At 35.3% G+C, this 15,186-nt stretch overlaps 1 protein-coding gene across 5 annotated transcripts in view; it reads right to left on the reverse strand.

Moving 5' to 3' along the window:
* LOC108710917 (teneurin-2) overlaps nucleotides 1-15,186 on the reverse strand; it is a 1,136,107-nt gene that overhangs the window by 446,981 nt on the left and 673,940 nt on the right. For all 5 annotated transcript variants that reach the window (XM_041586173.1, XM_041586172.1, XM_041586171.1 and 2 more), the window contains one exon: nucleotides 9,298-9,507. In XM_041586173.1, coding sequence (XP_041442107.1) covers nucleotides 9,298-9,507 — 210 coding nt within the window. The remainder of the gene's footprint in view (nucleotides 1-9,297; nucleotides 9,508-15,186) is intronic.

A 15,186-nucleotide genomic window follows, 5' to 3' on the forward strand; every position in this document is an offset into this window, starting at 1 on the left:
GTGGGCAGAATTTATTTTTATGATCTGTGTTTTGTATCCTGAAATGGTCACCCCTGTGGGTAAATAAACTGCCTTAACGTAATGAAAGTGTCTGTTGTGGATACGACAAACTTACAACCTATACTAGTAAATGTGCTGCTTCAGTGGTGTGTGTGTAACTCTTAAAAGGTTTTACATTGGAATTTCCCAATAAACATAGCAAATGTTCCACTATTCTTTATTTAAACCATAGCCATGCTACAGCAGAAACATTGAACCATGAATAAAGAGATGCTATGGAGAGTAGTTAACTAGGAGAAATGAAAGTGATTTATAATAAGTGACAAAATGAAAGAAAACATTTACTTAATATTTTGCAGCCTCATTTTTCAAGCTTCTGTTTGCTCAAAGCTTTTAGGCATTCTCGATTAAAATTTGCATTAATTGAAGAACAAAATAAACTTACCATACAGTAACCGGTAGATGCTTTTTAGGTCTTTTTCTGTTTTTTTTTTTTTTAAGCTTAGAGAAATTCTGGAGCAAGGTTGAGATTGAAATACATAATAATGATAATATTAATTTGTAAAGTATTACAGATACCTCAAGCAAAACTAAAAAAATATATTGTATGAATTTTAAACAAGGCAACTCCAGATGCCTGACTGAAAAAACGCACAATTAAAACAGTGATAAAAAAAATGATGCCCTAATAAAATGATTTTTTCTTCATTTATACATCTTTCATAATTCTAGTTATAAATGTATAATACCCCCCCCCCCGCTGTAAATTGTAAATATATTTGCAGAATACCAAACTATTTTCCACTCTGGAATGATCTGATTGAGTTCAGACAAGAGCATTTCTGAATTGGTTAATCCCCCTATTGATTATATTTCAGGTGTAAGTGATTAGTTAGGGTACCAATGTGCTGTCTCTGAGCTCTAACACTCCTGTTCCAATCCACAAAGCAGTCATTTTGACTAATTCTGCTTTGATAAATGTGCTGGGTAGCCTTCAGTTTGAGTTGAAATAAATCTGTCATTTATTTATTATCATATAACTGGTTTTTGGTACAAGCCAATGAGAATTGAGATTGTTTGTATTATTTCCACTATTTATTGTTCACAGCAGAGTGGTTTTAGGGCTTTATTTATAAATATTATGCCCCTGTGCATTTTATAGTTATTACGGCACAGTATTTGAAAACATTAAGTAAGCAAACACTTGTTTATGGTGACATTGTTAACACACTTCTAAATAAAACTGTCATGTACAGAAAGTCATCATGCTTAAAGGCACTTCATCTGAGAAATCCCACAATGCATTCCACTAGTGACAGGTGTCATCAAATGAATCCTTCTTAGCTAAAAGGATTTGCAACCATTTCAATTCAGGTCTAATTGTAAACAGATCTACTGTACATTATTAATGGGAAATATGTACTAGGAAAGCATTATAATGTGCAATGGCTACATTTTAATATTTCTGCTACGCAGCAATGGTAAATAGAGCAAATGTGGGGTTTTTTTTGTATAATAACTGCATTACTTTGTCTAAAAGATTATTTACTAATTATTAAATTTTTTACACAAACCAAATTTTTTTCTCTAAAAATTCCAAATGCAGTTGGGGTCCTAAAGAAGTCAACGGAATCTGCGCTAATCCTATTGGACCTTTTTTTTATTTTTAATTTTTTTTTAGACATTTAGGCTTTAAGAGGTTTTCAGATATTTTTTTGTTAATTGTCCAAAAAAATCAAATTTGTAGAAGATTGAGGTTTTTGTATTCAAATTAGTATTTTTTTCCCATTTGTACTTATAATTTGACTTTTTAATAAATTGCATGGCATTCGTGGTTTTAGATAAAATGTGTTTATTTGTGGTTTCTAAAATCTCTAAAAACACTTAAATGAGAATGTTGAGAAATGTGGATTGCGCCCACTATTAAATAGAGCATATATTCCCAAATTACAGAGTGTGCTGACCCTTCATCAACATATACCACAACTATTGGTTGTGCACCTCTGGCAACTTTAAAGTTTGAGTGCAGGCACTTTTGGGGCAATATACTCTCTATATGAAACTTTCTGTGTAAGACGGAAATGCATTGAATAATAAACAAATAATTCTTTTTGTGCATTTATATGTTTTGTTTGCTAATTCTTTAAATCCTATTTGGTTTATTTAATGTTTACATTAAAGTCTTTACATTACAGTAAGTCTTTAGTAGGCTTAAGGTATGAAGATCCAAATTACAAAAACACCCATTATGGGGAAAAATTCAGGTCCTGAGCATTCTGGATTACAGGTCCCATACCTGTAGCAGGTACTGTTTTCTTATTACAGAGAAGTTTTTTTATTATTTTATTAAAATACAGTCTATGGGAAATTGAGTAATTCAGAGCTTTCTGGATAAAGGGGTTCCACATAAATGATCCCATACCAGTACCAAGAGAATAATGTGTGCTCTACAAATGAAAACAAATCCTAATAAAGCTGTCCATTTAAACATTTGCTCAGTTTTCAACACTTATAACATCCTTTCACTTGCACCAAAAGGAATTTAATATTACTATTGTTATCATTGTTATTTCTTACATTACATTATAAATAAAAGCAAATACATTCAAATTGAAATTCTTTGAAAATAATGGCACCATCAGACTTCCGCAGTGTAAAGGTTGAAATCATTAACTGTGTGGTTTACTAGTTATGATTAATGTTGTTTCTTCAAATGATAAACCAATTACACCAGTGATGTAATGCCATTTTAAGAATCTTATAATCAGATTTATCTTAAGCAGGGGAGCTCTGATGATGTCTAATAAAGATTTATGGTCCTTTAATGGTCTGCATAATACCAGCAATGGAATTCCCCCTTGATGCACAATAATATTGATTATTATACTGATGACTGTTGGTGTGTGACGGGCAAAAATATTAAATTTTTTAAGTGGATGTGCTAGTTCATCAAGAACGAAACTGCAAATGTTGAAGGAAAAGTGTTATTTCTCTGTAGGCATACAATCGTTGATTAACCTACACTATTCCTATTATTACCTACAGCTATGTGCTTTATTCTTATTTAGCCATAATACTATAATAGTATAAATCTTTGTGCTGTTATGCAGTTTTCTGTGTCTGTGTGAGCGTATATTTGTGAATCCCTATTAAAGTCACAACAAAAAAAGTTTGTATTGTATCATTTTATCTAAATTTTTTTAGCAGAAGCGCCATTTATAATTCAGAATAAAATATTTACAGTAATTGAACATACCAACCTAATTTGTAACAGATGTGCAGATACAAATACTCTTAACTTTGAAATAAATATTACACTGCAGGTTATCCATCCCTGGATATAAAATACTGGAATGTGTCGGCATGAGAAGGAAAGAACTTGGCGAACATTTTATATTGAGAAAGTCAAGTAACTCAATATTTCAAGATGGAGAAAGGCTGTCTATAAAATTATGGTAATATTGTCATCTTGAATGTGTAGCTCCTAATGTCACTATAGTGTTGTCAATCTTTCTTTACTTGTGTCAGTAGACAATATTTGGGTTGAATTATATGGGACAATTTGCCAAGAGCGTCACACTTCCTAACAGCTTCACTGCGTGAGGCACCAATGCAAAGAGATGGGAATCCTAATTGCTGACATACCTCATGATAGGGAGACTACAGCCCAGTAGAATTTAAAGTAGATGTTGGTATTCATTTACAGGGTTCTTTTGTAAAATGCTGGCTTTTTGGGGTCATATAATTATATCCCAGATCAAATCCAGTTTACTGAATTATTCTATTCAATTTTCACACTTGGTGATAGTAGATTGAAACAGATTATTTCTGGATATTTTATTCCAAGAGTCAAACCAAGGGAAGATGTGCATTTGGCTATGGCACATTGTACCAAAATGAGCCACTAATGGGGAGGGAGTGATCAAGTGTCAACCAGGAGGCTGGGAGCGACAGGTTGGGGTGATGAGTTTTAGTGAAAGGTGAAAATGGAGAGTGGGCATGATGTTGGGCCAAGTAGTATTGCCTTAGTCACCAATACTATAATAAAAACAATATTTTTAATATTTTCAAGGGTTTCTGTCATGATTCCATGGTATAGTTTTTATAACTAAATTATACTGTATACATTGCAATTAATTCATTCTATCATTAACATTTTTTATTCCTGAACCAATAAATGTGTTTTTTTAATAGTTGTAATATTGGTGTGTCGACAGCCATCTCAAATAATTTTGCCTGGTCATGTACTTTAAGAGAAAGCCAGCACTTCACACTGGAACAACTTTCAGAAAGGCTATTGTTTCTCCTACTCAATGTAACTGAAAGAGCCGGACTATTACTATTGAGTGCTTTTCTCATATCTACCACTAGATGGGGCATGGGAGAATTTTTAAGCAATGCAGGTATCAGGAAGCTGTTATCTGGTTACATTCCCATTGTTCTGTTGATGGGCTGCTTGAGGGGAAAGGGAGGGAGGTGATTTCACTCCAACTTGCAGTGCAGCAGTAAAGAGTGACTGAAGTTTATCATAGCACAAGTCACATGACTGTAGGAACCTAAAAAACTGACATGTTTAGCCACAGATTACAATATTAAATATAAAAAAAATCAGTTTGAATGGATTTCAATGCAGGATTCTGCTGGAAAAGCTCCATTTTGTAAAAAAAAAAGCATATTTTTTCCTGACAGAATGAAGCTTCATTATCTCTCTCTCTCTCTCTATATATATTTAGCTCATAGATCAAGTGACCAACAAAAAGGAATGTTCATCTCTGTGTATTGTGTTAGTCATGTACACGGGACATGCAAGGGACAGCCAAATAAGGTACAAGATGAAGTGGAAATGGCTGAATAAAATTAGGGCTAAATTAATAGCATGTGAAATAAATGGAAATCCATATGAGCCGTTAGTCCAAAGTCCGAACAACTGTGTTTCTGACTTGGTCCAGGCAGTTCTTAAAGGAGAAGGAAAGGTTAAAACTAAGTAAGCCTTATCAGAAAGGTCCATTTAAATATACCAGTAAATCCCCAAAGTAATGTTGCTCTGAGTCCCCTGTCAAAAGAAACACTGCATTTCTTTCCTTCTATTGTGTACACATGGGCTTCTGTATCAGACTTCCTGCCTTCAGCTTAAACCTCATTGCCCTGGGCAAGGGCATGCTCAGTTTGCTTCTCTCCCCCCCTCCCCTCCCTTCTCTACTGTAATCTGAGCCCAGAGCAGGGAGAGACTCAGGCAGGAAGTGATGTCACACCACATTAATACTGCAGCTCCTATCCTAAACAAACAGAGAGTTTCTAGAGCTTTTTACTCAGGTATGGTAAAATATTCTACAGAATAAATATAGCATTCTAGCTTGCACTATTGCAGCTAATCTATTGGCAATAAAATGCCTCAGTAGCTTTCCTTCTCCTTTAATCCACATAATGAGCCATAAATCCAAGACCCAAGTTCAGTTCCTTCTCCATGTTTCTATAATCATATATACAGAGTGGTAGCTTTTTCTATTTTGTTTTTTTTAATTTATACAATTTCCTTTGTTCAGTAGATCCTTACTGAAATAATCAATCTGGCCAAAGACGTATCCACCATGTTTCAGTTGGGATGGTCATGCAAATACCTTTGTGCTCTAGCATTTGCATCTGGGATATTGGTAAATTTCTACTTCTGTGTCACCAGTGACATTTAGTGTGGGTTATACTGTATCTTCAATATTAATACAATGTGAGTCTTGTAACAATAACTCTTGTAATGTATATACAGATATGGGACAGGTCATTAAAAAAAAAAAAAAAAACCTGGGGGTTTTTGTAATTTGGAACTTCATTCATTATGGGGCATATTTATCAAAGGTCGAATTTTGAATTAAAAAACTTCGAAATTACAATTCAAAAAGACCAACCAAAATTAAGTCAAAGGTTTTTTTTTTTCCAAAGTCCACAAATTGACTCCAAATAGGTTCTTGGAGGTCCCCCATAGGCTAAAACAGCAATTCGGCAGGTTTTAGAGGGAGAATGGACGAATTTTAAAGAGACAATACATGATAAATTTCAATATTCCAATTTTTTAATTTTTTTCAAATTCAAATAGAATTTGGACTATTCCATAGTCGAAGTACGCAAAAAATAGCTCGAAAATAGGTTTTTCTTTTTTATTTGAAAATTTACCTCAGCCTTTGATGAATCTGCTCCTAAGACAACTAAAAAATAATTTATACATTAATTAAACCCAATAGGATTGTTTTGCCACCAATATGGATTTATGCAGCTCAGTTGACATCAAGTACAAGGTTCTTAATTATTATTACTACAGGAAAAAAAAGGAAATCATTTTAAATAGTATCAATTATTTTATTAAGATAGAGCCTATGGGAGATGGCCTTCCCATAATAAGGAGCTTTCTGGATATTAGGATTCTGGATAACAGATCCCATCCCTGTACAGGTACAGGACCTGGGGCTTTCCATGTAATGGCTCTTTCTGTAATTTGGATCTTCATACCTTAAGTCTACTAGAATATCATGTAAATAATAAATAAACCTGATAGGCTTTGCTTCCAATAAGGATTTATTATATCTTAGTTTGAATCATATACAAAGAACTGCTTTCTTACTACAGAGAAAAAGGAAATACATTTCATAAATTTGGATTATTTGGATAAAATGGAGTCTATGGGAGATGGCCTTTCTGTAATTCGGAGCCTTCTGGATAACTGATCCTATACCTGTACTAAGAAAAATAAATCATATGTTTGTTTTTTTCAGAGTCTCCTAATTAAAATATTTCCATTTTGAATTGATTAATGCTCCGTATCTGCATTAAAAAAAAAAAATCATTGTGCTTGAATTATATTTTAGGAATGAGAGATGGATTTTGTAGAAGTTTCCTGGGAACAACCGGAGGGTGGGGCAGAAAAATAGGGAATGAGTTTGTCATAGAATCACATAACAGAAAGAAATGAGACTGATATATGTGTACCAAAAATATACAAGGAAAAAGTGGTTACAGCCTTTTCAGAATTTAAATAATACAGTTTCAGTGCTATTGGCATTCATTAATCTACTTTATGTGCATTAAATGCAGTTAGAAATGAAGTCACAACTCTGGGAACAACTCGGTGATCATTAACTAATAAACGGAGACCATCTTCAATTTAAGAGATATATTTTCTATGACTTTATCTGTAGCCCCATGAGTGACGCTTCATATTTGAAAATAATAAAAGATAAGTATGTAACAAATGTACAGTGGCTGCTATTTCCCCCCCCTAATCTGTTATGCTCAAGTCATGCTAATATAATAGCGCAAGCATTGTTTGATTTTATGAGTATGCAAACTGCTACCATCATGAATTCCTTAAGGGCAAATCTTTAAAAATAAAAAAGCTGCAATGATGCACTGTGCCTACTTAGAATTTGTAAGTAATTCTTTTTGGTAATGGAGGTTCACTAATAGTTTTGCATGCCTTAAATCACAGTTAATATAAAAAAAGATACTCGAGAGTGAAATGAACTAAGAAAAATGTGATTTGTTGAGTATGTCTAGAAACTCAAATGGCATACAATTAGAAAAAGACATTTCATTTCCTCATTTTCGGCATCCTTCTTCCCTAACGCATCCCAGATTTCAACCATTTGCATGATAATTAACACTTGCAGAGAACAGTCATGGAATTAGAGATTTAGCGCGTGCATTAAGCTGTACAAGCTAGGAGTATTTGCCTTGGTTTTGCCGGGAAAGGTAGTTAGAGAGCAAGTACGTGTTCTTGCTAGATGAAGAGTTATTGTTCAGTATCGTTTGCAATGTTTTGTGAACTCAATCACCAAAACAAATCTCGCAATGCTCACTGATATTATTATATCTACTTTGTCAAATGCAATTTATAGAATAAGATACACAGTAGGATAAAGCTACAGCAGTCCTGCAGCTGTTGTGAATTACAACTCCCCAACACCTTGGTTAGTCAACAGCTGCTAATACACAGTAGTCAGATCTATTTAATTGACATTCTAACTTCAAACTAATGTCACACAGGGGTTTAGAATTTTGAGAATTGTGTTACCAGAATGTTTCCTAATAAATAGCTCGACCTATTACGCATTCCACTTCTTCAAGAAGGATCAGGAGGATCATTGATCACAATGTGCCCAATATCAATGGGGTGAGGTTGCAACCCTATCAGCACCGTTAATGCACAGAGTTAATACTTGACATCATTTCACTTATGTAATAATGCTTGCAACAAATACAATACAACGTACCTAAAATATGTAATAGACATGTATTTATTTAAATAGATATGTAAATAAAAATGTAATACTATGAATGGATGTAAAATAATAATACAAAGATAACACATGCCAGTAATCACAATAACAAATATACTTATACTGTATATAAATAATGTTAAAGAAAATTGATAATCATGGCAACTATTTACTTTCTGCCTGGAGTAGAATAGTAGCATGTTTTTGTGCCTTCTTCCTTTGTGCTTTCTATTGGTTGAATGAGCACGATCTGCAGTACCTGGAAGCAGCACCATGTTTTCTGATTCACTATACTAACAGCAAAGTTTTTCTTTTGCCTCACATTGTCTTCCATAAACCATTGTTACAAAAGAACACACATAACTAATGACAGCTTACTAACCATTTACATAATGAAACAACTATGGTAGTTCAACATATGCAAAAGTTAAAAAAAAATAGATGCTGAACAAAGTGCCCAAACTACTAAGTTCTAAAATGGGTTTGGGAACTCCTTACTTGTCATCCAACTCTCGTCTCCACTACTAAAAGGCCCATTTATCAAAGGTCGAATTTCAAATTCATGTGCAATTTTAAAAACTCCCCTAAACTCCCATAAACTCAAAATTCAACCAATCAAAATGTATTAATAAAATCAAATTTTTTTTAACTCAGATGAATTGAATCGACCTGAAAACTCGAATCGACTTAAGAGTTTTTTTCTCTGTAAAAAAATATGAATGTCAGGAAGGCTGCAAATAACTCAAAATTGATCCCTGGACCACTCCCATCGACGTTTGGCAGGTTTTAGGTGGCCGAATAGTCGAATTAGAGTTCTTAAAGTATGATAAATCTTGAAAATCTATTTTTTTTTTTTAAAAACTTGAATCAAATGTTAACTCCCTGTCAAATTTGACAGTTTTGACCATAACAAAATTGAAAATTTCAAATTTCAAATTTGACCCTTGATAAATCTGCCCCTTAAAGTTCATGAGAAATGTGTTTTCACAAGGTCATATTTAAATGAAATCTTAAATACATCAAATGATCTTACCACTGCTGGAACCTTGCTGTTGGCCTGAACATGCTCTGAGCAGGTAGGAATTAGGGGAGAACTCCTCATCAGGGTTGGTGTCCATAATCTGATGAGATGTATTGCTGTCTAGCAAAGGCATCTGGCAACTAACAGGTGGAGGATTATGGGAACTGGGCAGTTGTGCAGATGGCAGTAGGCTGGACGATGATGTAGATGGAATGGGACGACCTAAGAAAGAGGAAGAGGGAATCAAGGTCAGTAATGATGATGTCATTAGGCAAACAATACAGAATTATGCATAGGCAACATGAAATATAAACTATAGGTCGTTCTAGGCCCACATAACTATTAATTAGCTGGCTTTTAAAGGGATACTGTCATGAAAAAACATGTTTTTTTCAAAACACATCAGTTAATAGTGCTGCTCCAGCAGAATTCTGCACTGAAATCCATTTCTCAAAAGAGCAAACAGATTTTTTTATATTCAATTTTGAAATCTGACATGGGGCTAGACATTTTGTCAATTTCCCAGCTGCCCCAGTCAGCTAAAGCCAAAAACACACACTTTTCTTTATTCCTATACGTTGAATTACGGGGCCCCAGAGATCTCCTATCTTGCTGAGCTCTGGCTGTTTTGGACTACAACTCCCATCATCACCACTGGCTGATGTGTATTGGTGACAAACAGGAGGGAAACACAAGATATCTTCTTTTAGATCATGTCCTAAAACCACACTGATCAATCAATATACTGTTATTTATATAGTAAGAAAAAAAGATATAGATACAGGTACAGTATATACTTGTAATTAGTGATGGGCAAATCTGACCCATTTTGCTTCAAAATTCGTCCAAATGCATTGAAGTCTATGGGAGACAAAATTGTTTTTGAAGGCAACAATTTTTGTGACACGTTACAATTGAGTCTATGGTTATTTTCACTGCGAAATTTTGTGAAAAAATACACTCATCACTACTTGTAAACTGCCTGTCTTGAAATACAGCCATGGATTAAATCAGCCTTGCCTATGGACTTACTTAGCACATATATAAATATGACTAGCCATAGTGACCCTTTTTGAAATGGCAGAAGTGGGAATAAACAAGTAATGCTCCATCAACAATAGGTGGAGGGCCTGAGGCTCTGAGGTACATGCAGGGCCATGATCAGTGATCAAATGGCCCCATACAAAAATATTAGCCTGTTGCTAACTTGGGCTCCCTGGGTGCTGAGCATACTACCAGCTTTATATTGCTAATATTGAAATGATTACAAAATGATTACATGATTCCATATCTATGTACAGGTATGGGGCCTATTATCCAGAATGCTAAGGTATCTTTACATAGTTTGGATTACAATGAATTTATTCTACTTTAAAATTAATTATAACCAACAGGATTGCTTTGCCTCTAATAAAGATTAACTATATCTCAGTTGGGATTGTATACAAGCTCATGTTTTAATATTAATGAGAAAAGGAAAATCTCCGATCTGCTGCCTGTCTTGACCTGTACCTGTTTTCGACCATCCTGTCTTGGATCCTGATTCTGTACTATGCTCCTGTTGGTTTTGACCCTGGCCTGTGACCTTGACTACATTCCTGACTCATGATTTTGTACTGCTCTACATGTTTAGTATGGACCCGGCCTGTACCTAGACCACGCTCCTTGATTGTTCCTGCACACGTTTGGTTCTTGTGTTTGCCCAGAACTCTCTCCTTGGTCTTCTCATTATAAGACCTGGTGGCATCGAAGTACCAGAGGGCTCCTTCCGAAACGAAATGCGATGGTTATAGGTGGAAGTGTGAGCTAAGGCTGGGACCTTGTGGCTTGCTGTGGGTTCCTTATGTTACACCCAGCCATCTTTTAGCAATTAAAAACAATAAGTAAAACGTATGGCATGGTAGATCAAAGGAAATCCTGCTCATAGTGTTTTTTCTGAGCACTTTTGCAATTACAATTTTTTACAGGTTTTGCTGCAGATATAAGACTTTTGGCTCAGAAACGTCATGGTTATCTGAATATAAACGCAACATCCTCCACTAGCAGCTTGTGGGGTCCTATGCTGTAACTCGTTTACCTATGGAAAACCTAACTGCATTAGTGAGAGCACTGGATCCATGTCAATCAGAATAGGTAGAACCAGTGCACACCCTTAATCAGCTCAGCCTGGTGCACAATCTTAGAGGCTCCAGCAACCTCACATCTGCTGTAGAACAAAAGAAGATCGGCACACAGGCATTCAAATTGCAGGGTATACCTGCTTGTTTATTGTGCGGAATGCAACGTTTCGGGGTCGATCTTCTTTTGTTCTACAGCACTGGATCCATGTCAGATTACTGACAGTAATTACCTACTATTGAATTAACCCTTTAGCTGCAACTACTGAGCTGCAGGCCTAAGGGGCATAGGGAACTGGTCCCAGTGAGGACAGAGGAAAATTATTATAGTTACATTCATATTTTTATGCACCTTATTTTCATGAGTCCAGCTCATGTCAGACAGGGGGAGTGGAAAAGCCCTTATTAATAATGAAAACTAATGATGATCAACTTTAACTTAAACCTATGTAGCCACAGTAGCATTGAAAAGTATATTTTAAGATGGGAAAAGATTTGTTTTTAATGATATATATGACTTTCATCCCTTTCCAACGAGGAGCTGGAATGTACTTTTTGGTCTCGTTCAAAAAACAATTCTGAAGCTCGTAAATAACTGAATTGGACCTAATTTATTTCATATGATTTCCCTTACCTCTGTTAGTTACCTTCATACAATAAATGAAGGTCGACAAAGTGGATTTGTGTCGCTTTGAAAATCAGTCCCTCTGGTCTAAGGCACAAAAGCCATTTCAATGCATTTTTACCCTGTGCTAGTTTCCATGCCTAGAAATGCTAAGTGAAATGCTTAAAATCACCTGCAAATGCCCTAATGCTTTTAGGTGAAAATCACGTATAAATGACTACTTAGGTCCATTTTATATTAAAAAAAAACTAACTATGACACTGCATGAACACTAAATACACAACACATATACTGAAAGACCTGTATTGCATGCAACACATGAACTCTCTATATTATTTCTATAGGAGCTATTGTAACAGTGGCGTTTTATTGTATAGCAATAGTTATAGCAACATGTTATACAATTAAATTGGAAATGTTTATCTTTGTCCCATAACCTTCAGTATACAGGTATGGGATCTGTTATCTGGAAACCCATCATCCAGAATGCTCCATCTGTCATAGATGCTATTATAATCAAATAATTCACATTTAAAACATTTTTCTGTAATAATAAAACTGTACCTTGTACTTGATCCCAATGATAATTTAACCTTATTGGAGGCAAAACGACCTATTGGTTTATTTAAAGGGGATTTAAACTAGTGATGTGCAGGTCGGGTGAAATCCGACCCGCACCCGACCTTTAACCACCCTCCCTCAGCCTTCGCCTTCCGGGTTCCTTTTATAGACCCACACCCGCCCAGCCACACTGATGACATCACAAAAGGGGCGGGGCGATCAGGCGCACGTCTATAAATAAGGAAGTCGGAAGCCAGCAGTGCAAGGTGGCCTGCCACCTGCAAATGGGGATGCAAGTCGGACATGGGGATAAAGGACAGACTTGTTCACTGTTGAGAAACTGGGCTTTAACCTTCCAACTCTGATTGCAGGAAAAAGTCCATCCTTTGATAAATACACCTTTAAAAATCCCATAGAAATGAATGAAGAGAGGCGGTATTTTACTCTAGCGGACTGCTATGATCTTTAACTTCACTTTTTGATAAATATACCCCTAAGGCATGCTAAGGGATCTGGTTGTGCTCTGCAGGCAAACAGCCGTGGGGTAGGTGGTACAGTAAGTACAGGTCTCCATGGGTGTCTGTGTCCATGGCTTCTCTTGAATTTGCACATCTGAATTACAACAAAGTTAGGGGATGGGGCAGGAAGGGCACACATGCATGCAATTCCAATGCAGGAAAAGCTGTAGTCATACAGGTCCATTCCGGAGTCCAGAGAGCTGTGAAAATTGAAATGCAGAGTGCAAAGTATTCAGAAATATGCTCCATTTTTTGCACTTTGCACCCTGCATTTCCTAAGTGACTCTTCTTGTACTTTGCATATAAAACACAACTTTTCTGGGGTATTTTACCTTGAGTAGCATTTGCCTGAATTTCACTGCAAGGTAATAAAACACCTCCATTTTTTTTTTTTGAGGCCCTCCGATTGTTTTAGGGCTAAAATAACATCATTTTGTTTATTTCAACCTCTTTCTTTTTTAATTAAAAATCTGTGTGAGCTTCAAACACCTAATAAGCTTAAAGTAACCTAATTTCATTTTTATGCAGCAGATCCCTATGCTCACTCTGATAATGCCCTTAGCAACACATCAAAGGGACTTATAAACCATTAAATCTAACTACCCTTTATGAGTGTAAAGAGAAAGCAGAAAGTCACCATGCAGGGAGATTCGGTTAATACAGAAGTCCTTGATTATGCATCCGGCACTTATGCACAGATGATGTAGGCATGGCAGGGAGTGCAGCTTTTTTTCGGAGGTCCCCTTGATTCTTCTGTACCTGCTATAATCTGAAGCACAAGGACACAAGGCTGGCCAGAAGCAATGTTTTCTACTCCGAATAGTGTTTATACCTTTGCAATAGACAAAAGCAACTGTTCCTTGTATGGCTGAATTCTGGGAATAAGTGAAGAATTCAATAACCACTCTGCAAAGGCCTAAGCACACAACTCTCTAACATAGGAAACAATTAATGATGTATTTGTAATTATTCCCTCAGTAAATGAACGCATATTTTATACAGAAATATATAACATACGTTTGATTCCAAGGTGATGCTTTTTTTCTGTTCGTGTTCTTTTATTCTCTGATGCTGGAAGCCGTTAGTCAACTATATATATACTGATTAAATGTGTATCACTCAATTTATAAAGAACACGGAACATTATAAGGAAAACGGTCTCTGAATATGTCAAGGTCATTGTATTGCAGTCAGCGTTGTGTACAGTTAAATCAGATAAATCACTGAACTTTTGGGTAGAATATTAGAGGAAGAGAAATGATTCATGGAACTTAAATACCAATAAAAAAACCATTAAAGCAATAGTAACAAACCAAAGAAAAGAGGGGGAAGGTAATCTAGACAGTTATTCCAGGACAGTGTCTTCATTTTTATGGATTATTATTTAGATGCATTATTCCCCAGTTTGTCATTTAAAATGTCAATTAAAATTAAAAATACACACAAATAGACAAATATGGAAAAAACATATAAAAGGTTGCTTTCTGGTTGCTAGGGAGACTGATATTACGGATCAGACACAGCATTATAATTCCAGACTGACAGGGTTATGTAATAAAAGGTGTTATTTTTGCCAAGGAGCAGTAATTCATAGCAACCAATCAGCAGGTCGCATTTGTTGGTCATCTGTTTAAAAGCATACATCTTATTGGTTGCGGTGGGTTACTGCTCCATGACAAACAGTACCATTTACGTATTACATATGGGGGTGAGAGTCAGAAGTGGTTTACAATATTTCCTTAAGACATTAAAAGTTTTTAATTTTTAATTTTTATTTTTAATTTAGTTTTTGGTTAGTTCTCCAGCAAAATAAGGTATAAAAAAACCTCAAATGGGTCCATGAGTTTATGAACATTATTTTTACACCTTGCAGTCAAATACTTTGTTTATTAATTCACTTATATAGAAGGGGTGGTGCACCTTTAAGTTAACTTTTATTATGTTGTAGAATGACCAGTTCTATGCAACTTTTTAATGGATCTTTATTTTTATTTTTCAAATGATTTGCCTTCTTCTGATTTTTTTTGAGCATTCACTTACTCCATCTAAAGAAAACAATGCTCTGTAAGGCTCTGTAATA

The sequence above is a fragment of the Xenopus laevis genome, chromosome 3L, assembly GCF_017654675.1.
Source record: "Xenopus laevis strain J_2021 chromosome 3L, Xenopus_laevis_v10.1, whole genome shotgun sequence".
NCBI lineage: Eukaryota > Metazoa > Chordata > Amphibia > Anura > Pipidae > Xenopus > Xenopus laevis.